The sequence below is a fragment of the Gasterosteus aculeatus genome, chromosome 8 (genome assembly GCF_964276395.1).
Source record: "Gasterosteus aculeatus chromosome 8, fGasAcu3.hap1.1, whole genome shotgun sequence".
Lineage (NCBI taxonomy): Eukaryota > Metazoa > Chordata > Actinopteri > Perciformes > Gasterosteidae > Gasterosteus > Gasterosteus aculeatus.
The window spans coordinates 21,222,479-21,246,763 of NC_135695.1; the positions used below are offsets into that span (position 1 = coordinate 21,222,479).

The 24,285-nt window shown below is 46.8% G+C and overlaps 5 protein-coding genes across 6 annotated transcripts in view; 3 read left to right on the top strand and 2 right to left on the bottom strand.

Annotated features, from left to right (window-relative positions):
- Positions 1-806: 806 nt before the first annotated feature.
- On the top strand, positions 807-5,370 carry lnp1 (leukemia NUP98 fusion partner 1). Of its 2 annotated transcripts, XM_040185357.2 has the most exons (4): positions 807-1,327; positions 3,108-3,353; positions 3,437-3,535; positions 4,013-5,370. In XM_040185357.2, the coding sequence occupies exons 1-4, from the start codon at positions 1,145-1,147 to the stop codon at positions 4,166-4,168; spliced, it is 684 nt and encodes a 227-aa protein (XP_040041291.1). In that variant the 5' UTR covers positions 807-1,144; the 3' UTR covers positions 4,169-5,370. The 2 variants fall into 2 exon arrangements, with proteins under 2 accessions (XP_040041291.1, XP_040041290.2); XM_040185356.2 differs by lacking the exon at positions 807-1,327 and having other exon boundaries at positions 2,460-3,353.
- Positions 5,371-5,859: 489 nt separating this feature from the next.
- Positions 5,860-12,058, top strand: tmem45a (transmembrane protein 45a). The gene is made up of 6 exons (XM_040185013.2): positions 5,860-6,072; positions 9,358-9,574; positions 9,716-9,928; positions 10,133-10,317; positions 10,408-10,550; positions 11,200-12,058. The coding sequence occupies exons 2-6, from the start codon at positions 9,379-9,381 to the stop codon at positions 11,294-11,296; spliced, it is 834 nt and encodes a 277-aa protein (XP_040040947.1). The 5' UTR covers positions 5,860-6,072; positions 9,358-9,378; the 3' UTR covers positions 11,297-12,058.
- Positions 12,059-12,441: 383 nt separating this feature from the next.
- Positions 12,442-16,730, bottom strand: LOC120824292 (uncharacterized). The gene is made up of 3 exons (XM_040185010.2): positions 16,580-16,730; positions 15,543-15,782; positions 12,442-15,403 (listed from the first exon to the last, which is right to left on the bottom strand). Exons 1-3 carry the CDS (start codon positions 16,599-16,601, stop codon positions 15,081-15,083), a joined length of 585 nt encoding a protein of 194 aa, XP_040040944.2. The 5' UTR covers positions 16,602-16,730; the 3' UTR covers positions 12,442-15,080.
- Positions 12,616-14,163, top strand: sft2d2a (SFT2 domain containing 2a). Its single transcript, XM_040185014.2, has 8 exons — positions 12,616-12,753; positions 12,849-12,938; positions 13,159-13,244; positions 13,335-13,416; positions 13,505-13,540; positions 13,631-13,689; positions 13,794-13,823; positions 13,903-14,163. Exons 1-8 carry the CDS (start codon positions 12,688-12,690, stop codon positions 13,940-13,942), a joined length of 489 nt encoding a protein of 162 aa, XP_040040948.1. The 5' UTR covers positions 12,616-12,687; the 3' UTR covers positions 13,943-14,163.
- A 720-nt stretch (positions 16,731-17,450) lies between the features above and the next one.
- cpeb2 (cytoplasmic polyadenylation element binding protein 2) overlaps positions 17,451-24,285 on the bottom strand; it is a 29,223-nt gene continuing 22,388 nt past the window's right edge. The window contains exons 4-11 of the mRNA XM_040184402.2: positions 24,154-24,204; positions 23,958-23,981; positions 23,172-23,345; positions 22,993-23,082; positions 22,498-22,616; positions 22,287-22,401; positions 21,700-21,881; positions 17,451-21,527 (exon numbers count right to left, since the gene is read on the bottom strand). Of these exons, the coding sequence (XP_040040336.2) occupies positions 21,300-21,527; positions 21,700-21,881; positions 22,287-22,401; positions 22,498-22,616; positions 22,993-23,082; positions 23,172-23,345; positions 23,958-23,981; positions 24,154-24,204 (983 nt within the window). The 3' untranslated portion in view covers positions 17,451-21,299. The remainder of the gene's footprint in view (positions 21,528-21,699; positions 21,882-22,286; positions 22,402-22,497; positions 22,617-22,992; positions 23,083-23,171; positions 23,346-23,957; positions 23,982-24,153; positions 24,205-24,285) is intronic.

The window sequence follows — 24,285 nt, forward strand, 5'->3', positions numbered from 1 at the left end:
GAGACAAATGCCCCCCCCACCCCCTTTGATCATCTAATCAGATGGTCTTCACATGCTGCAGGGTGTTTTGATCTCTTTCAAGTTATGGTCGGTCTGGCTTCCAAAGAGTATTTGTGATCTACATACCGAAGAGAAAGTTGGATTTAACGTGATTTATTGTGGAGTCTGATCCTCTAGTACACAACTAAACAAAATTGAAATGTTTTAAATAAAAGGGATTGAGGTAGGTACATTATCAATTTGCTGCATACATTTAACACAGTTCATCTGTAATAATATAATAAAATCAATCCAAATGTCTCAATTTATGTTCATTCATCTAATATCTCTGGATCTACAATCCAATGAATTATTCATTTTCCAGTCAAATATTGTTCATCTGTTCAGGTTGTGAGAGATATTTTGTTTACGTTCAGGTGTAAATTACATCTCATCTCTCTATTCTTACATATTTTCTTATTGGTCTTCACTTTTATATTTGTGACACACGCTCCCTTTTTTAATTTGCATTTCTACAACATGCACCAATCCACCAAAACAAATTCCATGTGTGTGAAAACCTTTACAATAAATCGCATTCTGATCAAAAATGTTGAACTGGAGGAAATTTGGAAAAGGAGGCAGGAGCAACGGCAGGAAGCCAGTAAACCTGACAGCGTAATATGAAAACATCTGCTCCGTCTCTCTGGCCGCCGTGCAAACAGCCTCCGGCGCTGCTCACTCCATAACTATCGACAGGTTTGATGTGCTCAGCGAGCGGAAACTATGGGGACATTGGAGTTTCGGTTGTGTCCCCTGAGGCCCGCGACTGTGGTGGAAAGATTCAAAGCCGTGTCCACATCGGCCACCCTGCTGCCGAGCAACAAGCCCCTCCTCCTCGTCCCCGCCAGCCTCCATCTTTACCGTCCCACCACATTGAACACATCACAGAGGGTCTGGGAAGAGCCCTGCGCTTTGTTTTGGGACCGTCCCTGAACAGCAGAGCTCCAGTGAGACGAGGCCGCAGGCTGCGAAGGGGTCCGACCGTTGGCTCGGCCTTGTGGCGGGAAGGCGGGAAGGCGGGAGGGGGCGTGCGGACCGCGTGCATCAGCGGCTTTTCCAGTGAGCTCAGCATCCGCCCGCAGGAGGGCTCCCCCGGGCCGCCATGGCCCTCAGGCTCCTGCCGACCTTCCTCACGGACAACGACGACGACGACGGCAACTTCACCAAGTGGATGAGCAGCTACTGGGGCCACGGGGCCGAGGGCCGGCGCCACGGGGAGAGGAAACGCAGCCTCCGGAGGCCCGCGGCGGCGCCAGGAGATCGGAGAGCGTCGCTCCCCACGGCGGTAAGGGATCGGCTGCACGTAGGACAGATGGTCGCGTGCGGTTCTTTGATGATGATGCAACGAGGCGGAGGAAGCAGGGAAGCGTGGTCGTATTTAGCACGGGACAGTAACGCGACGCGGAACGCGAGTGGCCCCGGTACGGTGCCCCGGTGCCCTGACCTTTCATCACACAGACTAACAACGTCTGCTGAAGACACAGACGTGCACGCGCATGCCGAGTGAAGTCACGTCACGGCGACGACCCGACCGCTTCATGCACAGCTGCTTACGTTTAGTCTTTGATCTGTTTTTAATGTCTTGAATGAAAAACTTTGATGAGCTGTCAGCGTTGGTTTGCAAACAGTTCGTGTTGCACGAAAAAAAAAAAAACGGCGGTGCCTTTATTCATGAAGGAGGTCGACGTAGAGAGGTCAGAGGTCAAGGGCGGCTGCACTGGTGGGTCAAAATGGAGGTACCAGGGGGCCAGAAGGATCCCGGCCCTCAGGAGAGACACAAACCAGCCAGCAGGTGAATCAATATGATCACAAAGCAACGAGATGAGAGACACACAGCAACTATTAAGAGACATAAACAAACATTAAAGTGTCACTAACACAAAACAATTACAAAGAAAAAGAAACCATGGGGAACATGAGGACATTAGGAAAGGTTTTATTTTCCAGGCTTGATTCCACCAGCAGATTTCAACGAGGTCATTTGATTGCGTGTGTCCCGATCCATAAACACATGGACACTTCTAACGCCGGGACATTTATGAGGACGATGTGAACCAAAGTGGCCCCGTGGGGGAAAGTAAGGAAGGAACTAAAAGTTATGAGCTCTCAGCCTCTGCTGCGTCATGATCGACTTGAACCCACATTCAAATTACAAACGATTTGCCAACAAAAACATATTTTATCTCCAATGTGAGAGGAGGTTGTTCGTGTGAATAAAAACTCTCAGGTTTACAGATGATCTGTTTTCTGTTCATTTTCTCTCATCAGACAGACAGAATGTTCATCGTCTACATGTTAGAATGTTAGAATATTATATAATTATCAGAACATCTGGGCTGCCCCGTGTGGCTCAAAGCAGAACTGCAGATGTAATTATGAAACGTGAACATTAGCTCCGCCCACCAGGAATCAGTGATCTGACCACTAGAGACACGCTCGGCTGTCTGTCTCACCGCCTGTCCACTGTCCACTGTTTGACTGTCTGTTGTCTGTACAACATCTGTCTTTATATCAGTCCGTCTCTCGTTCTGTCTCTCAGTATTCATGTCTGTCTCTATCCACCTGTCTGTGTTCATGTCCGTCTGTCCCCCTATGTCACTATCTGTCTCTCTGTATTCATGTTTGTCTGTCTCTCTATCTCTCTGTCTGTCTTCATGTCTCTCTGTATTCATGTCTTCCTGTCTTCATGTCACTCTGTCTCTCTATATTCATGTCTGTCTCTCTATCCACCTGTCTGTGTTCATGTCCGTCTGTCTCCCTATGTCACTATCTGTCACTCTGTATTCATGTTTGTCTGTCTCTCTATCTCTCTGTCTGTCTTCATGTCTCTCTGTATTCATGTCTTCCTGTCTTCATGTCACTCTGTCTCTCTATATTCATGTCTGTCTCTCTATCCACCTGTCTGTCTTCATGTCAGTCTGTCTCTCTATCCACGTGTCTACTTTGATACCCTCACCTCAGGTCTTTACCTTTCCACCTCGTGGTCTTTTAAATGGGACAGTGACTGTCCCTCTGAGCAGAGACCGAGGCCCGACGACGTGTCCCGTCCCTGTTTGTGTCCACAGTCTCAGTTGGACGCCATGAGGCTGAACCACCTCCACGCGGCGGCGATGGCTCCGGGCCCGAGTCACGCGAAGCCCAGGGAGGACAGGACGGACGCGAGGAACCACCAGAGAGTTCGCCGATCCGACTCGGTGGACAGCAGCCACTCCAAGCCGCCCGTCCCGGAGAACCGGATCAGCACCATCCCCGAGCTCACCGAGTCCTTCGAGAGGAGGCTCCTCCTCCGCGACGACGGCGCCACGTCTCCGGTGAGTGGTGGGGTTGAGGCCCGTCTTCTCCTGCCTCACCCGTCTCGCCCCGTCTCACGTCCCCGCTTCTCTTTACCCAACAGGCCCACAGAGACAAGCTGTGCCTGATCTGTCACGAGGACATGAAGCGGAGCGGCGGAGCGGCTCGAGAGGCGCACTGTTCACACCGCTGCCACCGAGAGGTGAGACTCCGCCCCCGCGGGGGTCCCCGCACGAGGTCACGTCCCCCCGCTGCATGGTCGCCCTGCGGCATGGAGGACACGAGGGGACACAAAATGACCACCAAGTACCGACCAGCACTGAAACACTAGGAGATGCAAAACAGCTGACAGAAAAGACACACACATGTTGAAGAGACTCACAAGGACAGAGGGATCAAAATGAACTACAAATAAACACGGAAGGACTACAAGGAGAAAAATGTGACACAGAAAGACACAAAATGACCACAAACAGGGACCAATAAAAGAGTCTTGTAGTTCCTGTAGAATCAGCCTGCGTGTCGCTCTGTGCAGAGGCCCTTTGCATGGCAGCCCCCCCCCCTGCATGATGTCCCGCCCCCCCCATGATGTCTGTGCATGATGTGCATGACGTGCACCGCTATGAGGTCACTCTGCACCGACGACTGTTCCTGATCACGTGTCTCCGGCTCGCCGAAGGCGTCCCGGGGGGGTCCAGCTCCCCACGGCGAGGCGGCGGCGCGTCACGCGAGGAGGCTCTCGGAGGAGAGGAGGAACTCCGCGGACGGGCGCATCTCGGTGGAGAAGGAGGAGCACGCGGCGCGACGTCAGCTCTCGCTGCGCAGACACCGCTGACGGCGCCCGGCGGCTCCGCGTGCAGCGACCGGCCTCGGCTTCGTCCCGGACTCCTTTTCTACTTCCCGCTGTGACGTCCAAGTGTGAAGATCTCAGGGCCTCCGGCGCGTGGCCCTCGTGCGCGGGGCCCCAAATTTAGAACGAAAGAAACGACACATTTTTGTTAGTATGAGCCGCTTATATGAGCCTCTTTCATAAATGAGGTATTTGTTGTTGTTGAAGAATGCACAGAAAGTTGTTGTGTAATCAGACCAACAAGATTCATTCGTTGCACCTGCGTTTGTTTTGTTCAGACATACACGGAATTAATGAAGGATAATTATAAAAGAGAGAATTAATTTCCATTGTTATTTATTTGTTTTTTTTTTACCTTTGTTACAAAAACAAAATACAAAAGTTCTCATTTAACGAAGAGGGAAGATGAAATATATATTAATATACACATAAAACTCAAGTGTGTGCATTCATTTTTATTCATTGTTTTCACACTTGAATAAAGAGATAATTCCCAAATGTATAACCTGACCTAACACCACCTCTGACCTTCTGCTCCTGGCCTCAGGTTCCTTATATTAAACTAAAATCACCTTTAAAATACGAACGGACCTTCGTCTCTCTCGTCTCGTTGATGCTGCGGACTCTTCGTGAGACAGAATTTGCATATTCAAACTAATGGACGTCATTATTGTTCTTTCGTTGCAGTGTTGATGCCAGAACTATAATGAGGAAGTATTCAAACTCTCCCCCCTTCCCACCTGTGTTGATGTTCTGACCTCTCACGTGTCCTCATGCTCCCATTACTTTACATTTGGTTTTGCATGGGACATTTGAGTCAATCTCTTTCATAGTTTCGGCCTCCATGTGAAGACAACAACAAACCCTGGACCATCTAGTCCTTTGACACCAACGTGAGCTCATCTGCAGCGCCGATAAACGTGTTTAGGATGAGTTTAATTACGTTTCATCTCTTCGTAGGACTGATGTGTCGCTCCCTTTGACTGACACACCTTTCATGTTCCATTGCGTCTTCGCTCGGCTCACCTTCACGCTGCACAGTAATGACACACATTCAAAGGTATTCAAATCCCGTAATAACAAAGGCAGCAGCATGATGGAGCTCAGCGGTAACGGTAATGATGCTCCACGAACACAGACAGAGGTCGTTGCATAACGTGTAAATAATAATAAAACATGTAAATGTCTGAATGTCTGAATGGTTATTGAGTCAATTTTCAAGTCCACTTCATGTTCTTTTAGTAATGAGGTCCAACAAATACATACATAACTAAACAATAATAAAGTAAACAAATATGATAGAAACTCGTGTATTTATTTATCGCATAAATGCATATTTGTTTTATAAATACATCAATAAACAAATACGTTTGTTGTTGTTTTGCTTTGTTTACCCGGAGGTCACCACGTGACGCAGAGCCTCCTAAAGAGGAAGAGGAAGATGAAGACGGCGTACGTGACGGAGGAGATGCAAAGTAGCGGTTTCCTTGGGCCGGCGGGAGGGAGGGGGGGGGGGAGGGGAGGGAGGGGGGGGGAGAGGGGAGGGAGGGGCGGGGGGAAGCAGGCGGAGTGAAAGTGCACACGTGGACAGCTGTGAGTGACGTGGCTTCGCAGCCAATCGCAGCGCGGACCGATGACGTAGTGACCCTCTGTAGACCAATGGGAGGCTTTCTGCTTGGAGACGGAAAATGTTGTATAGAAAGAAAAAAAAAAGAAATGTCTGAACCCGAAGGACTGAAGCTGTTTTTACTTCTTCTGGATCAGAAGACGCGTCTGTCTGCTTAGAAATGATTAGTGAGGATGCTGTGATTCATCCGGCTTGATATACTACAAGTACAAGTACTACTATTACCACTACTACAGTTTTCTCCAGAGACAAAAATACTCCGGTAAGACTCCCTTTTTCTTTCTTTCTACTAGGAGTTCTACTGTGTTGTGTTAAGTAGTTATATGTGATTAAATGAACATGTAATACACTTAATGACTCTAAATTTGAGGGTTGTAAAAAGAGATCATGAAAAAGTGTTGGACTAAAAACCTCAAAAATGAGCTTTTTGCAAATTATTGCATTGAGAAGAAAACGGTGTTTGTTATGAAAAGAAATGTAAACAGGTAAATATTTTACGTTTTGCTCTTTTTCATCTCAGAGGTACATTTTGTACTTTGTATTTGTCGGACAGCTTTGTGAACTACGTATTTATCCCATTCCTGTACAAAGAAACCACATCCAGACGCGTTAAAGATGAATGTTAGTGATAAACTGAAGGGTGAAGTGTTCCTTCGTGTGTTAATGATGAATGTTAGTGATAAACTGAAGGGTGAAGTGTTCCTTCATGTGTAAATGATGAACGTTAGTGATAAACTGAAGGATGAAGTGTTCCTTCATGTGTTAATGATGAATGTTAGTGATAAACTGAAGGATGAAGTGTTCCTTCGTGTGTTAATGATGAATGTTAGTGATAAACTGAAGGATGAAGTGTTCCTTTGTGTGTTAATGATGAATGTTAGTGATAAACTGAAGGATGAAGTGTTCCTTCGTGTGTTAATGATGAATGTTAGTGATAAACTGAAGGATGAAGTGTTCCTTCGTGTGTTAATGTTGAATCTTAGTGATAAACTGAAGGATGAAGTGTTCCTTCGTGTGTTAATGTTGAATCTTAGTGATAAACTGAAGGATAAAGTGTTCCTTCGTGTGTTAATGTTGAATGTTAGTGATAAACTGAAGGATGAAGTGTTCCTTCATGTGTTAATGTTGAATGTTAGTGATAAAGTGAAGGATGAAGTGTTCCTTCGTGTGTTAATGTTGAATGTTAGTGATAAACTGAAGGATGAAGTGTGTTAATCTTGAATGTTAGTGATAAACTGAAGGATGAAGTGTTCCTTCGTGTGTTAATGTTGGATGTTAGTGATAAACTGAAGGATGAAGTGTTCCTTTGTGTGTTTATGTTGGATGTTAGTGATAAACTGAAGGATGAAGTGTTCCTTTGTGTGTTAATGATGAATGTTAGTGATAAACTGAAGGATGAAGTGTTCCTTCTGTTGAACGTTAGTGATAAACTGAAGGATGAAGTGTTCCTTCGTGTGTTAATATCAGTGATAAACTGAAGGATGAAGTGTTCCTTCGTGTGTTAATGTTAGTGATAAACTGAAGGATGAAGTGTTCCTTCGTGTGTTAATGTTAGTGATAAACTGAAGGATGAAGTGTTCCTTCGTGTGTTAATGTTGGATGTTAGTGATAAACTGAAGGATGAAGTGTTCCTTCGTGTGTTAATGTTGGATGTTAGTGATAAACTGAAGGATGAAGTGTTCCTTCGTGTGTTAATGTTGGATGTTAGTGATAAACTAAAGGATGAAGTGTTCCTTCGTGTGTTAATGATGAATGTTAGTGATAAACTAAAGGATGAAGTGTTTCTTCGTGTGTTAATGATGAACGTTAGTGATAAACTGAAGGATGAAGTGTTCCTTCGTGTGTTAATGTTGAATGTTAGTGACAAACTGAAGGATGAAGTGTTCCTTTGTGTGTTAATATCAGTGATAAACTGAAGGATGAAGTGTTCCTTCGTGTGTTAATGATGAACGTTTGTGATAAACTGAAGGATGAAGTGTTCCTTCGTGTGTTAATATCAGTGATAAACTGAAGGATGAAGTGTTCCTTCGTGTGTTAATGTTAGTGATAAACTGAAGGATGAAGTGTTCCTTCGTGTGTTAATGTTAGTGATAAACTGAAGGATGAAGTGTTCCTTCGTGTGTTAATGTTGGATGTTAGTGATAAACTGAAGGATGAAGTGTTCCTTCGTGTGTTAATGTTGGATGTTAGTGATAAACTAAAGGATGAAGTGTTCCTTCGTGTGTTAATGATGAATGTTAGTGATAAACTAAAGGATTAAGTGTTTCTTCGTGTGTTAATGATGAACGTTAGTGATAAACTGAAGGATGAAGTGTTTCTTCGTGTGTTAATGATGAATGTTAGTGACAAACTGAAGGATGAAGTGTTCCTTCGTGTGTTAATATCAGTGATAAACTGAAGGATGAAGTGTTCCTTCGTGTGTTAATGATGAACGTTAGTGATAAACTGAAGGATGAAGTGTTCCTTCGTGTGTTAATATCAGTGATAAACTGAAGGATGAAGTATTCCTTCGTGTGTTAATGATGAACGTTAGTGATAAACTGAAGGATGAAGTGTTCCTTCGTGTGTTAATATCAGTGATAAACTGAAGGATGAAGTGTTCCTTCGTGTGTTAATATCAGTGATAAACTGAAGGATGAAGTGTTCCTTGTTAATGATCAGTGGGGATGATGTAAATCAGGAGACGAGGCCACAAAGGGAGAGGCAGATTTCTTTGTGTAGCACATCTCAACAACATGGAAATTCAAAGTGCTTTGTAATTCAAAGACGTTGTCGTTGATTAATCAGACAAACGCTGAAGAGTCTTCGTGCTGCACCTCAGCGGCGGGAGGGAGCGATCGCCATGGCGAGCGCCTGAAGTGTTTTCCTCCGTCTGGAGAGCTTCCCCTTCATAGTCCACCAACATCGTCGCCAACAAAGAGACATTTGCAGCCCAGCGTTATTATTGGCTTATTGTTCCTTCTGTTGGTCGCAGTTGACGCTCTGGGGGACTGAAGTCAAACAGGTTGATAGAGGTTCTTTATGAAATGAAGAGTCATTGTTATTGTCTCATTGTTACTAGGTTGTAAATATGAATTTATAAGTCAGTCGAGCTAGATTAAATAACGCTTTATTTATTCCGCCAATGTCACATTACGTCACAGGTCTTTTCATTTCCATTTAATATATTCAAATGTAAGCAGGATGATTATCTCACGAATTCACAATAAATAGGTTGTTTTTTGATTTTATTGCATGGTTCACCTATTTTCTGTTTTAAGTTATTTTGATCTGTATTCAGTGTGACGAAGTTTTAACACAAACATGAATGAATTAAAGGTGAAGTTGACACACACACACCACACACACTAATTGTACCTGAGTGTGCTGTTTAACTAAATTGCCTCTACTTTTCCCTTCCAGCCGATCTAAAAATACCGCGTGCGAGTTCTCTGAAATTATCTCGTTTATTTTAAATCTCCAACTAACCGGCATTTAAAATAAAACGAGTTCCCCCAGATGTCACGCAGGAGAATAAAAGCCTCTCTGTGGTTCTTCTGCCTCCTAGCACTCAGGTGGGTGGGGGGTCATGGGAAGCTTCAAGGGCCACGCGCTCCCCGGGAGCTTCTTCCTGGTGGCGGGCCTCTGGTGGACGGTGAAGTTCTCGCTGTGGCGCGCCACCCGCAGGAACAAGAACATGGGCTCCACCCGCCTGGCCAGCAGGAGCTCACAGCGCCGCCTGGAGGTCATCGAGAGCGCCGCGGCTCTCTTCTTCTCGTTGGTCGGTGCGTCGGTTCCTCCTCGGGTCGCAGACAGACACACAAAATTCAGTCCAATTTATTTCACTGCCGTCATAAACAACATGTCAGGCATCAGCCGGGGCCGCTTTCATGTTGGCGAGCTTTGAACCTCTGTTGAACCTCCAGGGATGCTGGCAGAGCAGTTTGCGGCGGGCGGGCCGAGGTTCCGCCTCTACGACGCAGCGGGGAAGCACTGGGAGCTGCTGATGAACTGGCAGCACGCCACCATGTACCTGTTTTTCGGCCTGGCCGCGGCCGCGTCGCTGGTCATCCACACCACGGACGCCGCGCCGCTGGCGCTGGACCGCCTGGTGCTGGCCGTCGCCTTCTTCAACGAGGGTGAGAGAACGACGTTCGATCTCCTTTATCGACGGCCATATGTGGAATTGTTTATTCCCAATCATCATCTTTTTTTTCAAGGGCCTTGTTGGGGCTGGATTTTATAAACGTGGTGTTTTAATACATCAAACGGAGACTAGTTGCCTAAAAACGTGCAGGTGAATAACCGGTTATAACATCGCGTCAATGAACTCGCTCCTGCAGGATTTATTTTCTTCTACCACCTGCACGGCCGCAGCCTGCTGGACGTGCACGTGCACCAGCTCCTCCTCTACGCCGTCTTCGGCGAGGCTCTCGTGGCGTTCCTGGAGGTCTTCCACCGGGGCAACGTGGTCCTGGAGCTGCTGCGCTGCACCCTCACCCTCCTGCAGGGCAGCTGGTTCTGGCAGGTAAGCGCGGGGGCACGTGGGGGCACGTGGCGGCGCATGTTTTCCCTTTTCTGGAGTGGCGCTAACGTCCGGGCTCCCTCTGGGCTGCAGATCGGCTTCGTGCTGTACCCCCCGCGGGGCCCCGAGTGGGACCTCGACGACCACAGCAACGTGATGTTCGTCACCATGTGTTTCTCCTGGCACCTGGCCTCCGCCATGCTCGCCGTCAGTGCGCTCCATTGGGCCGTCAGCTGGTAAGAAGCTCTCCCACGCCGTTCCAGTGTGTCATTCCAGATGTGACGTATCCACAGGTACATTCAGGACCTGTGTAGGAGAATCGACTTTGGGGGGACGTTCTCTCAGACAGAGTTTGGAACCTATCCAGGGTTCTGAAGGCTTGGCTGATGCGGTTCATCTCAACCCACAAAGTCCTGGGTCTCAATCACAGTTTTGGGGATGTGTCGACTTGTGTGACCTTCAAGAAATGATTTCAAAGATCCTCAAAGAACTCGTTTCATCTAAAAAGAAACACATAGTTATTTTTTATGTCAAAGGTCCTCAATCCAACGCTTAGTCTTACAGAGAACTCCCCAAATGGTTCTGGGTGGAACCTCCTTCTTCTGTCAGGAGGAACTCTCATTTCCAAGAGGGTGGACCGGACTCAGAATCAAACCCGCATTAGCATTTGATCCGCTACGCTATCAAAATCACTTTAAATCACTTTATGGATATTTTATTCTCTGAAGCCAGACTGCATGTGACAAACAGCAGGGACAGTAGCACAGCGCCACCTGCTGGACGGTTACTTCGGTCCACGGACCCACATGAAGGAAATCAAACTTCTTTAGGCAGCAAACGTCGTTTCAGTTTCTTCTTTGAATCAATGTGTCGCTCTCTACGCAGTGTGGTTCGCTCCCGACTGAGGAGGACTCCTCCGATGGAAATGGGTCTCCTGAAGCCCCGAGACCAGGATCCGGAGTCAGAGGACGAGGTTCTATGAAGGAGGACCAGGTTGTGACTCGTGAACATGTCGCGTTAAATCAGGGATGTTCGCAGCGGTGCGACGAGAAGCCAAGCGTGAAGACGCAAAAGGGACGTTTTCCTTTGTTATAAACACATTATATCTCTACGTGTGCCTTAATTAATCTGATGTAAACCCGTTCAGCCGTCAATCAACGCTACATTAGCTGGCGCGATTCAAGCCGCCCCACACAGCGGGAGCAGTTGGGGGGTCGGGTGTCTTGCTCAGGGACACTTGGACGTGGAGCAGCCGGGGTTCAAACCGCCAACCGGCCTCTACGCCGCGATCGCCTGCTTATTAGACTGCGGTCTCATACCTTTCACACGGGTCATATCCTTTGTTTCATCGTTGACTTCACTGTGTGTGTAACTGAAGTCACGAGTCGGCTCTTTATGGTTTTCTTTTGACGCAAAGTGGCGCCGGAATCAACACTAAAAACAAGTCCTTGATTGTGATTTAAAGAATATTGTTTCATTTCAATGTTGCCAAACATGCGATACGTTCGCATACGTATCATATGATGATACAAGTGCTAAAGGAATTAATTTGATCAAAATTATTATAATGTTTACACTTTGTTCATATTGTTACAGATTATGACGTCATTGTTGATACTGAATTTTCTTCATTATTTCCTTTTGTTTTTGCTGTATTTCGTCAGCGGGGATTTATGTTGTTTGTTATTACAGGAATAACCAAATGTGTCACTATGTTATTTAACCAATAAAACAGTCAAACCCGCTCCGTCTCTCACAGTAACGCTCAGGCAGCACAGCATCACTCCAGCAGGAGTATTGATCACTGATAAATCCATCCGACTGATTTCTGTCAACAAAGTTTGATGTTCCTACAGCAAAATAATTTGGTATTTATTGATCAATCCGCAAATGATTTTGTCAGTTAGTTGACATGAGCTCGTAGTTTAGTTTCAACATTTATTCTGAACATTTTGTATCTCCCCCTCAAAAGAAAACTGTTGTCTGTAGTTCTTAATCTGGATTCCTGATGTACTCAAAACATTTATACTCAAAAGTCTCCTCATCATCTCCTTTTCCTTTTATGTAGTTGTTTTATTATTATTTTTCATTTTATTTTGAGAACAAAAAAAGGAAATACACATTAAATAAATATTTCGATAAATATGTTTTATTGAAATAAGTGGAAAGCAGGATGAATCTTCTCACCGACTGCGATCGGTTTCCATTCACTCCGGGCGATGACGTCAGTTCTGCCCCCTCAGGTGCGTCTCACCTGACGTCATCAACCGGGCCAGCAGGTAAGACACCTGACAGCAGCAGCAGCAGCAGCGGCGGCGGCGCGACGCTCCGATACACAACCGGCAACTTCTCTCCCCCCCCCCGTGTCCGGCCATGGACAAGCTCAAGTCGGTGCTGAGCGGCGAGGAGGCGCGCAAAGACGACAAGACCGTCCTGCAGGTAAAAGTCGACCCGCTCCTCGACCCCGAGCCGAGCCGTGCCGAGCCGAGCCGACGAACCAACCATCAATAACCCCGAACCTTCCTCGCGCGCAGACCGTGAACGAGGCCTCCACGCTGGGCTGGGGGACGCGCGTGAAGGGATTCGTCGCCTGCTTCGTGGTGGGGGGCGCGTGCGCGGTGTTGGTGAGGAAGCGTCTGAATGTCCCGCTGGTCAGGTCTGTTTGTGTGTCCCCGCGTGAGGAGGACGAGGCCTCGCCGGGAGGTGAGAGTGGCCGCACCGGTTCCTCCGGCTCCGAGGAACGCTGGAGATGTGACTCACCGAGCAGGAAACACTCTCATGATGATGATGATGACGACGATGATGATGATGATTTGCTCCAGCTGATCCGTTCTGTCTCTGCAGGGAGTGTGTCTGCTCTTCCTCCCCAGGATCGGCATCACCCTCTTCATCGTTTTCTACACTTTTGGAAACCTGTGTGCTATTTGCAGGTCAGTGCGACGGAGACAAACCTCTCACGAAAGGTTCATCTTTTTTTTTTTCATATTATACGTATTTAAAAAATGTCATGTGTGTCACAGCACCATGTTCCTGATGGGCCCCATGAAGCAGCTGAAGAGGATGTGTGACAAAACGCGAGCCCTGGCCACCGCACTCATGCTGGTAACTACACACGACTACACCAAAGTGCTGCCCCGCTTGACTAAAACGTGCCACTGACTTGAGCGTCTGTCCCCGCCGGCGGCTGCAGACCTGCCTGGTGTTGACCCTCTGCGCCGTCTTCTGGGTGAGTGGGTCACGGCAAAACGCCCGCCCCGGTGAAGATGCCGGCCCACCGTTGACCGTGTGACCTTTTTTTTTTTTTTTTGTCTCGCAGTGGAAGAACTTCGGCCTCGCCCTGCTGTTTGTCGTCTTGCAGGTGCTGTCGTTCGCCTGGTGGGTCATTTGCGGATCTCCCCCCCCCCCCCCCCCTCGTAGCTTTGGGTCTCGGGTGATTATCGGTTTGTGACGGTGTTGCTTTTCTCCCGTTTCGTTTGCAGGTACAGCCTGTCCTACATCCCGTTTGTGAGGTTCGTTGGTGAACCGGACGTTCGTTCGCGCGGAGCGTTCGGGGGGGCGAGCTCTGACCTGTGTGGTTTCCTTTCCCAGGGACGCCATCTTGAAGATGGTCGCCGCGTGCGCCCGCTGAGGCCTCCGGGTGGAGGCGAAGAGGGAAACTTATTCTGCTTCAGAGAGTCTGGGACCTCCTGTTTTATCTCCTTGTTTGTTTCATTCATTGAGCTGATTGATTGTCCAGTATGTATTGATTGCGTATACCAGTTTTAATGAGCGGGGGGGGGGGATCCTGGTTTAGACTTTGTAGATACTTTTAATAAATGAATGCATTGTTTTGTCTTTTAAATAAACAAATCAGCCTCGTTGTTCACTGAGCGAAGTTTGAACACTTGGTTGCAGTTAATCAGTAATTGTTTAGTTTATTGGAGGCCAAACTAATACGACGTGATCATATTTCTGATATTTCTTTACCCACTAGTCAGATTTATTAGTAACCGAGCGAGCGAGAGCTCATTCTCAAAGGAAAGTGTGTTTGTTTGTTTTTTTAATCGAAGAAGATATTTTGAAACTAAAGCTCGGGGCCAAACTACTTACTGACACGAGAGAACAGGAAGTTCTACAAAAAGGCAGAGACGCCTGATGTCGTAGTGTCTGCTGTTACACTCCAACCAGTCAAATTCCTCCTGTCTGACGCGTTGAGGCAATAAATGTTTCCTGACTCCTGAAACGCTCGGACAAGACTCCCCCTGGTGGACACTAGTGGAATGAAGGATTACGCGTGATTGAATGAACAGATGTTTGAGCATACGTGAGCGAGTTCAGCAGGGTTGACTGTCTGGAATATGATGTACGCTTAAATGTTATTTTTTGTCCAAGCCTCAGGGCGACCGAGCCGCCGCCCCATTCGTCCGAAGGGCCGTCAATCAAACTGTTTGGAAACGCCCCCGGTTCCTGCCAACACAATATTCTCCTCTGGCTGTTTTTGACTCTTATTTCCTAATAAAAAAAAACATTGTTTTATCTTTTCATCTTGTTATTTGAGGTATATTTCTGCTTTTGTTTGGCCTTTGTGTAAAGTTCTATCAACATGTGTGTTCAAGTTATAATAGACCTCCGACTCCTCATCAAAAACACCTATTGTAACTTAATCAAATAATATTTCAAATCAGTAGATATTTCTCTATGGGAATAACCCACCTGGCAGTAGACACGTCTGTACAAAAATATAGTTTGGGCATATGTGTAATAAAGAACCCCAGCGACCATCGGCCCTATGAATAGTCCTCTGCCAGCGCGTCGAGGTAGTCTTTGTCTGCGTACAGCAGGAAGCCAGAGAACACGCTGTCGGACCAGCCCGGGTCCGCGAACAGTCCGTTCTGGTCGTTGAAGAAGATCTCCAGCCAGACCTCGTCCTCCGGGTTCAGGAACATCATGGTGGCGCCGGACGCCACGTCGTGGTTCCCCGTGTTGGCGTCGAAGGTCTTGATGCGGTACCGCCCGTTGTGCACCAGGCCGATGGCCAGGTGCTTGCCAGCGGGCCCGCGATCGCCTCGACCTCCGACCTTTCCCGTCGGGCCGACTCTGCCCTTCAACCCTGCAGCGGGAAAAAACATAAACACGGTTTGCGTCACATTTTCCGCACAAAGGAAGCAGCGTTTAGACGTTCGGCGCCTCGTTTCGTGGGCGTTAATCGCCCTCCATGGGCCACGCCCTCACGCTCTTGAATGAAATACCTGCGTCTCCCTTTTCTCCCCGTTCACCCTTCCTGCCATCTCGGCCATCTCTTCCCGGGACGCCCACATTCCCGGCCGCTCCCGGGGGCCCGGCGGGCCCCGGTTTTCCGGCGCGGCCCGGCGCCCCGGGGACGCTGCAGACGACGTGCGGCGGCGCTCCTTTCGCTTTGGTGTCGAGCAGCTGCGCGGAGACGCAGTGGCAGAGACAGACCGCCGCCATCAGCGCGCGCATCCTCGCATCTGTAAAACAAGGCGTCTTATTTTAGGCTTTTCTCTAACGTCGTGCTTTGAGCTGGGCAGCTGTTTTGGGGTTAAATCGGTGGAACACGTCCAGCGGCGTCGTCATGGACGCAGACGGAACAGAACCACATCGGTGGATCTGATCCAAGATGGAAAACAGCAGGAGGCCAGATGTGGCCCCCGTCCCACGGGCCCATGTTCTCAACCGAGACATTTGTCTCCGTTCCAAGTCTTTTTCTTAAAACATTCCCGAGTTACGACATAAGGGGCAGCACCGCCGAATGAGCTCCGGACGGGTTTTGCGTCGTGAGGGCCACGGCCCCCTCGGAGCCGGCGTGAGGTCATCGAGAGAGAGAGGGAGAAACCGCTTCCGCCCGAATGCTCCGCGGGGGTGACGTCAGCGTGGAGCGAAGAAGGCAAAGAGACCCACGAGGGCGCTGATGCATGTGAACACACGCACGCCCAACAGCGCCGTTTCTCATGACCTCGCCATGTTTCAGGTTTTGTCCTAATTTCAATAAATGCTCCTAATGTAGTGATGAAGTTTCACGTTGATATCGACTCTTCGGCTCTTCGGCTCTGCCTCACTGAAGATGTGTGTGTCAGCCTCCGGCGAGGCCTCCGGGGGTTTGTAATTGGAATCAGGCATGAGGTTATCGGCGAGTCCTCGGGCGGCGGGTGGGTTCCAAAAGTTATAATTCGGTGGAAACGAACAAATGAGACCTTCCGACTGCCTTTCAGGGGGACGCGCGCATGTATTCAAGTCTGCGTTCCGTCATTCTGTTCAATGAACTCACCGTAAGTGCGCCGGCCGTTCATCTCCGAAGCCGCTCAGCGTCGCGTCCCCCGCGGTCCGGTCCCCTGGTCAGCATCTCGGGTCTCCCGCTGTGCGAGTGCAGAGCTCCGCTGGCGGTGTTTTGCGGCAGTCTTCATCCAACACCTCCCTCCTCTTCGTCCTCCTCTTTCTCCTCCTCCTCCTCCTCCTCCTCCGATCCACTCCCATAGTTCCCTGCAAGCAGAGTCGGCTGCATGACGTCATGGCGAGCATTCCTTGGACATGAGACACTGAGGTTCAGTTAAGACGGCTGTTGTGTGAAAAGTCAGATCTATAAACGGGAGAAGTCAATGGGCCTCGTTGACCTCTGTGTTTCTCACATTGACCTCTAGATGGGGCCAGAACTGTGTGACTCACACGTTAAAATGACGCAACCTTCATCGATACCGACAATACTTATACTTAAATACTTATGAGACATGAATGAATGAAAATTAGTGTTTGAACTTTGCAGCTGATTAAGTTTTTTTATCCAGACGAGATGTTAAAGTAAATTTTAATAAAAATCTTCGGAATTTGCGAATTTTGGGCTATACGAAATAAAATTAATTGAATTATTTTGCTAAACAATTTCCAGTTACTTGAAAGTAAAGCATTAAAAAAGTGGAAAATGCTGATGTTATAATAAGTGAAACAGTTTCATATTTAACGATATACAGAATCTAATAAGGTTTGTGTCTTAAAATGTTAATTAAGTCTTGAATAAATTTAGTTTAAGTAATATTCCACAGGCCCAATTCAAGTGAAATATGAAGTATTCTATTTCATTCTGTCACGTGTTCATAATGTCCGAGAGGTAAAACGTTTGTTAAGTTCAAAAGCAGCAGCAGCTGTTGTGTCCAAACAGAATGGGTCTTTATTCAGGAAGTGAAAGGAAAAACAAGATTGTAATCAACACCCCATTTAAATACAAAACCAACAGAATAAAAATAAACATGATATTCATTTTGCATATCAAAGAACCATTCAGTAATAATTACAATCCAAACACCTCATAAACCACTTTTGTGAATCAATACACAAACTTTTAGATTTAGAAATTAGTAGCTTTGACAATACAATTACAAATAGAAAGCTTTAAAAAGAATTAAAACTCTAAATAATATCTTAGCATCATAATATTATATATAGTGAATTTCCACATAAAAATACAAAATGATACCGATGACATTTAAATATGAAAAAAATGATTCCAAGAACTCTGCTACTATTAAACAAAATAAAACATGGGAGAAAACAAGATGAAATGAAAATAGAAATATGCATGAAAAAGTCTCTCCTTTTGTTAGCAAAACACTATCCAAAATAACTACAATCATTTACATCAGTACAAAGATATCTGGATTTAAAAATAGTTGCAATGAAAAAACGGGGTTTTTATTTTTTCTGACAGTAAAAAATGACACTGTGGATCAGAAATCTGCAAAATATGCAATGAAAAAAATAAATCTGCATTAAAAAGGTTTACACTGTAGTTCTTACTTTTTATACAAACATTAGAAACAGTATTGCACATCACAACACAGATTCGAGGTTAGTCAGCCTTTCAAAATGTGTTATTTATTCAAGTTTCAGAGCATCTGCGAGGACGGGCAGCCGGGGCCTCGATGCAACAGGGGAGAATCTCAAGTGTCTTCCAAGAAAATGATAAAACCTTCTTTGTGTTTCCTTCCTTCAAATGAAAATGTCAACTGTGTTATCAAAAACGTGGATGTTGTTGTAGCTGATGACATGATTCTTTGTCTCTGAACAGAACTTCTGGACATAATTAGCAAAGTGGGGGAATAAATTGAATAATAATTCCTATTTAAATAGAAAAATACAATCAAAATCAAATAGTTTTTTTTGTCTACAAAAATAGTGAAATAAATATGATTTTTTACAAAAACAACGACGCAAACAGGACAAAGTAACAGTGTTAAAACATAGAAAATACAACCTCACAAAAACAGCACGAGTCAAGTGTTACAGGTGATGATATTCAAACACGTTTATGAGAACTAAAGCCACACGGGGGGGAGGGGGGCTCGCTATTTAAAGAGTAACTAAATCCCACACTTTAGTTGCGTCTTTCGTCAGCTAATTTTGTCCGTAGTCGGTGTGGAATCACAATCTGCGCACAAACTCTTTATCCAGGGAGAGCGATGCGCTTGATTCAGCATATTTCACTCATTTAGTATCTAGCCGGTTGTCTTTCCACATTTATCCAAAATTTGTTGTTTTTGAAATGACTGTTTCAAGATGTCCGTTTCCTCTTTCAATTGGCGTACGTTAGCTAGCATGCTGCCGTACGTTAGCTAGCATGCTGCCGTACGTTAGCTAACATGCTGCCGTACGTTAGCTAGCATGCTGCCGTACGTTAGCTAGCATGCTGCCGTACGTTAGCTAGCATACTGGCTGTTGTTACGCGTTGGAGCCTACGTGTGCTAGCATGCTAGGCAGCGCTAGCTACGTGTATGCTGTGTATACGTCTATTGACCTCCATCTTAAAACACTTTGCAGCAGGAACAAACGTGTTTCCTGCCTGGCAGAGAACACGGTTTAGGCTCCTCTAGCTGGAATCGCTCAACGGGGACGGTTCATACATCACTCGCCCGCTTCAACGGCATTACGGTTTAAAGTTATGCGTAATTGAGGGCGGGGCCTCGCGCCTATTTTATACCGTCTAGAGAGCAGCTTCAGCGATACACAGGCCAATTGAAAGGGTAACAACCAGCCAAAAGCCGGGAACATTTGATATAATATATATATATATATATCACACAAATAGTTCAAATACTACACCAAATTGTCAGGATTTGTACATTGTTTTCTAGTCGTGGTTTAGTTACTCTTTAACTTTCCCCTCAATTACGTCTTTTACGTCCTCAATTAAGTGCGGGACGCCACTCTGACATCCCCCCCCCACACCCGCGGTCCTCACAACATCCAGACTACATTAGAATATATTAGAAAATATTGGATTTTTCTGCTCTACTCATACAGAACACAGATAACTTAAGACCACTGCTTCACGCTACATCTTAAATAAGTAATCATGAAAAAATAAAACAATTTGATAAATCTTCTTTAGGGTCATAAATAAGTGGACGCTTAAAATCACTTAAGGGGGGGGGGGGGGGGGGGGGGGGGTAAAGTGGGGGTATAGAAAATTAGTGCATAATACAAAAAGAACAGAAAAACAAGGTATTAAAGGGCCAGTGATGGGTAAGTATTTGTACACAAACAGAGTACTAGAGTCTCAGTGTTTGGTAACGGTACACGTGGCGCCTGGACACCGGCAACGAGCAGCGCGACCACGAGAAAAACTGCGAGGACACACCGGTGCAGTACCGAGCGGACGGCCGGGCGCTCCGTCCTCACAGGGAGACCGTCCCCGTGGTTACATTTGTGTCTTTATTCTTTTTTCTTCACACCCGAGAGCAACGCAAAGGGGGCGCAAACCAAAAGGAGACGAACGAGCGGCGGAGAGGAGACGCTTTGACTTCACACGCCGGGGGATTCTAGAAGGTCCAATAAACTAGAGCCTCAGTCTACACTACGAACAGTCACATGACGACAAAGACACAAACCACTGAACGCCACTCCGCTTTTCTCCTTCGCTGCGCGAGGACCAACGTCACTTTTTATCGTTAAGTATGTAAACGATCAGACGACAGATAAACACCAACGCATGCAAGTTTATATACGTTTCTTTTTTTTCCCTCCTTTGTCACATTTTCTTTTTCACTCTTAGGCATCTGCAAAAGATGCCCGTGCTACTTTTTGTCCCCAGTCACGATTTCAGTGGTTTGTTTTTAGTTTTTGTGTAAATTCTACCCTACATGCTATTTGTGTAGCGTCGCCCATTGTCACAACATGCACAGCGGCCGAGTGCACACTGCACCTCTGGTTTATACATTGAATATAACACCTACACATCTATTCATATATATATGTATATATAGCAGCAAAGCTTCCAAAGTAGCTTGTGGAGTATAACTGTTGAATACGGTAACAGGATCTTCACCCCTCCCCTTCACCCACCCCTCTGTGGGTCAGTGTGAGCGCAGACGTATTTTAGTTTTTAATAAAACTCTCTAGGAAGAAGATCGGCAAGAACAAATGTTTGTTTTGCCGGAGAGAAACATGTGGATGCGACGTTTTCTATGTGTCTCTTTCTTTGCTACCTTTGGTTAACGTGAGGGAATCAAGGTCTTTTTTCCCCCCCGGGAACGTGGGTGTGCGCTACACACACACACACACACACACACACACACCTGGGGCGGCTATAGCAGCAGACGAACAGACAAGCTGTCGGCCATGCAACAAAAAAACATTCCCATATCTACTTTAAATCTCACATACAAAAATAATAACAATTAAAAAACCTACAAAAATCAATCTCTCTTTTTTTTCTCTTCTTCTTCTTCTTCAAATCTCCTCTTAGAAAAGATGAAAGTACCACAAAAGAGTCGTCGAGCTGTCAGAGCCTGAGATGTGGGGGGAGTTTTGGTGAAAAACTGAGGCTTGTGGTGTTCGGCTGCTACAAAAAGATATATATATATATATATATAGATATATACACGTCTATATATCCACATAGATATATAGGCGTGTAGTATATTCTGTATAGTGTTACGTACTGGATTACACTGATAGCTTGGGACAGCGGGGGGGTGGAGGGGGGGGCGCGGGGGTCTCTAGTTCCAGCGGAAGTGGATCTGGCGCGGCCGGTCCGCCCCCTCTTTGACCAGCGGCTTGTGGAACTCCCGCCCGGCCCGGGAGTGGATGTTGGCCCAGCAGAACTCGCAGTAGTACTGCAGGCAGGTGACGTTGGCGCAGAAAAAGGGGGCGAATTTGCCCCCGCAGCGAGCGCCCTGACACTCGTCGCACAGCTGGTCGTCCAGGACGTAGGGCTTCACCTCCACCTGACACACACACACACAGACAGGCGAAACGCACACGCGTGTTTAAGGGATTGCATGAACACTGACAGTAACAAGAGACAACGGGGCGCGTTTCACGACGCGCGTCTTAAAGATGCATTCTGCCTCCCGACCACCAGGGGGTGGGGGGTGAGAGTCTACGAGGCGGCTTTACCCGCTTGTCGATGTCGCCGTGCTGCAGCTGGACGAATCTGGCGCTGATGGCGGCGATGTAACTCTGCTGATTGGAGAAGGCCACTCGCCCCGCCCCCTTCGGGTACTTGAGCTCCGGATCGGTGTCGATGCCGGCGTAGCAGACGCCGCCGTAGAGGCGGTCCATGATCATGGCCAGCTCAACTGCTCGGGGGAGGGAAAGGCTGTCACACGCGTGTGGCCACTTACAAACGGTTCCATGGGATTAAAAAAAATAAGTAAATTAAACCGTTGAAGTCAGACATGAAATTTTTTTTTGCATTGATCATGGAAAACAAAAAAGGACTTGAGAATGAGAAAAAAATCTATTCAGAAATCATAATTTAATAACCCCATCACACTCCAGCTGATTTAACATATAACATATTGATGGTATTAGTATTCAGTTTAGTTCACACACAGAACAATTGGCGACTTTAATCTTTGTTGCTTCTGACTTTTCTCTCGTTACGTAACCGACTCCCGCCGCTCCGTCATTATTTATTCATTCCACAACGGCGCCCGTTTCGCACTCAAATGAAGCTAACGTTATAAAAGGAATGTAATTACTCGCTCTCAGGGGGCGAGGGACGCCTCCCACAAAGATGGTCTTGCGGGGATCGAGGGGCTGAGACCCGTCCATCACAAAGTCGCTGTCGCTCAGGTTCCACGGGCGGATTTGCACCTGGGGCCAAAGTGAAAGTTGTCCTTTTTTGTCAAAAACACGCTCATCTTGGTTGAAGTCAAACGGACAGGAATGTGCGCCGGCCGCTGGACTCACGGGTTTGTCCTTGATGGTGGGACTGGAGACGCACAGGTACAGCTTCCCGTCCTCCTCCATGCAGGCCTCAATCAGAGCCTGAACCGAGCTCTCCTCCTGGAACAGCAGGAAGGCGTAACCTAGGGAACGCACACACACACACACACACATTTAACACTCATGAATAACATATGAATGTCAAATGACGCTTTATATATTAGTCATAGCTTCGCAGCATCCAGGCTCAACATTAAAGGGTAATGGAACCACTTTGTCTCCAGCTTGTGCGGTTGCATTTGGGGATTTGCTGACGATGCACAGCGCTAATGCTAATCGTTAGCACACACCGGTCGCTGCCTTGCAAGTGAGCTAAAGTTCCTAAAAGATTTTATCCAGTATTTTTGACCAATAAAAGAACCCGAGCAGCTCTCTGAACTCGTCGTTGAATAGAGAAACTGAATAATACGTTATAATTAGTCCAGTCTGAAAGTAAAGAGATGAAAAGGCGTCCGTTACCTTTGGGGGGGAAGTAGGACTTGCTCTCTGCTTTGTGCGGCCAGTCCACCACCAGGTGACCGAAGCGGCGGAAGCTGGAGGTGATTTCATCTGAGAGGAAGCGTGAAAAAAACAACAACAACAACAGCTGAGGCGACGAAGGACGAAGACGCGTCGGCGAGGAGAGAAAAGCGGCTCACCTTCGTCGATGTCGGGGGGCAGGCCGCCCACGAACACCTTGCGGGAGAAGCGCTCCACGCGCTCCCCGTTCTGGTGGGGGTAACAGCCGTGGGGGCCGTGGACTCCCGGGACGCCCTGGTTGCCGTGGCCGTCGTCGAGGAGGTTGTCGTCAATGGGGAAGAGGGAGGAGCGACCTGTAAAAAAAATGGTTATGGGATCAGCGATAAACACGTGGTTATCGGCCAGGTTGCCCCTGGCAACCATTTACAAAACGATTGGGAAAAACTTCTGCCGTGTATTTTTTAAACCTTTCAAAAACAGGGCGAGCCATCGGAAAAACATGCTCACCAAAATAAAACAGCGAAAAGTAATAATGTGTCGCATTAGTTATATTTAAATATTTCTGTTACAGTCAGAAGGAGAAATAGAAACAAACAGATAAAATGTCAGATACATGTTTTGGTCTAGAGCCCCGGATTAAATAACCATAAACATTTTGTTATCGCATAGAAGTATTTATATATTTATATGTTTTACACAATTTATTCATATGGATATGATAATATTCTCTCTTAATTCGTATAGTTATGAAGACGTTGGGGCTCCATAGAGCAACAGGCATGTAAAGGGTCCTGAAACCCTTGAGATCACGCAGACACCAAAACAATCATTAAGTAATATTTTACAGGGAAAAATTTAAACAATGCTGCAAAAACCAACAACAGCGTCTTTCCCCACTTTAAAAACAGAAATATGATTTGAGGAGTGACGGTTTGGTTTCCATTCAAAGCATGCGGGTAGTTTACCTCGACGTCTCCCGTAGCTCCGGGCTGCGTGTGGAGAAGAACAGAGCACAAGTTTCAGGGTTTAAATGTGACCTCCAGACCCCCTACAGGCCTACTGCGCATCCTCTGGGGACCCGGAGCAACCTTTGCGTTGTTCCTGGTCCAAGAAGTAATGTTCTCTGCTCTGAAAACGCTTGAATGTTTCTGAGATAGTTACCGTTGAGCATGAGGAGGCCGTCGGCCCCGGGGTTAGGGCATCCAACGCGGCCTAACGTGAGAAAGGGAAACAGGTTGATATGTAGATGCACACATGGAGGACACACACACTGAGACAAACGCACATGTATAA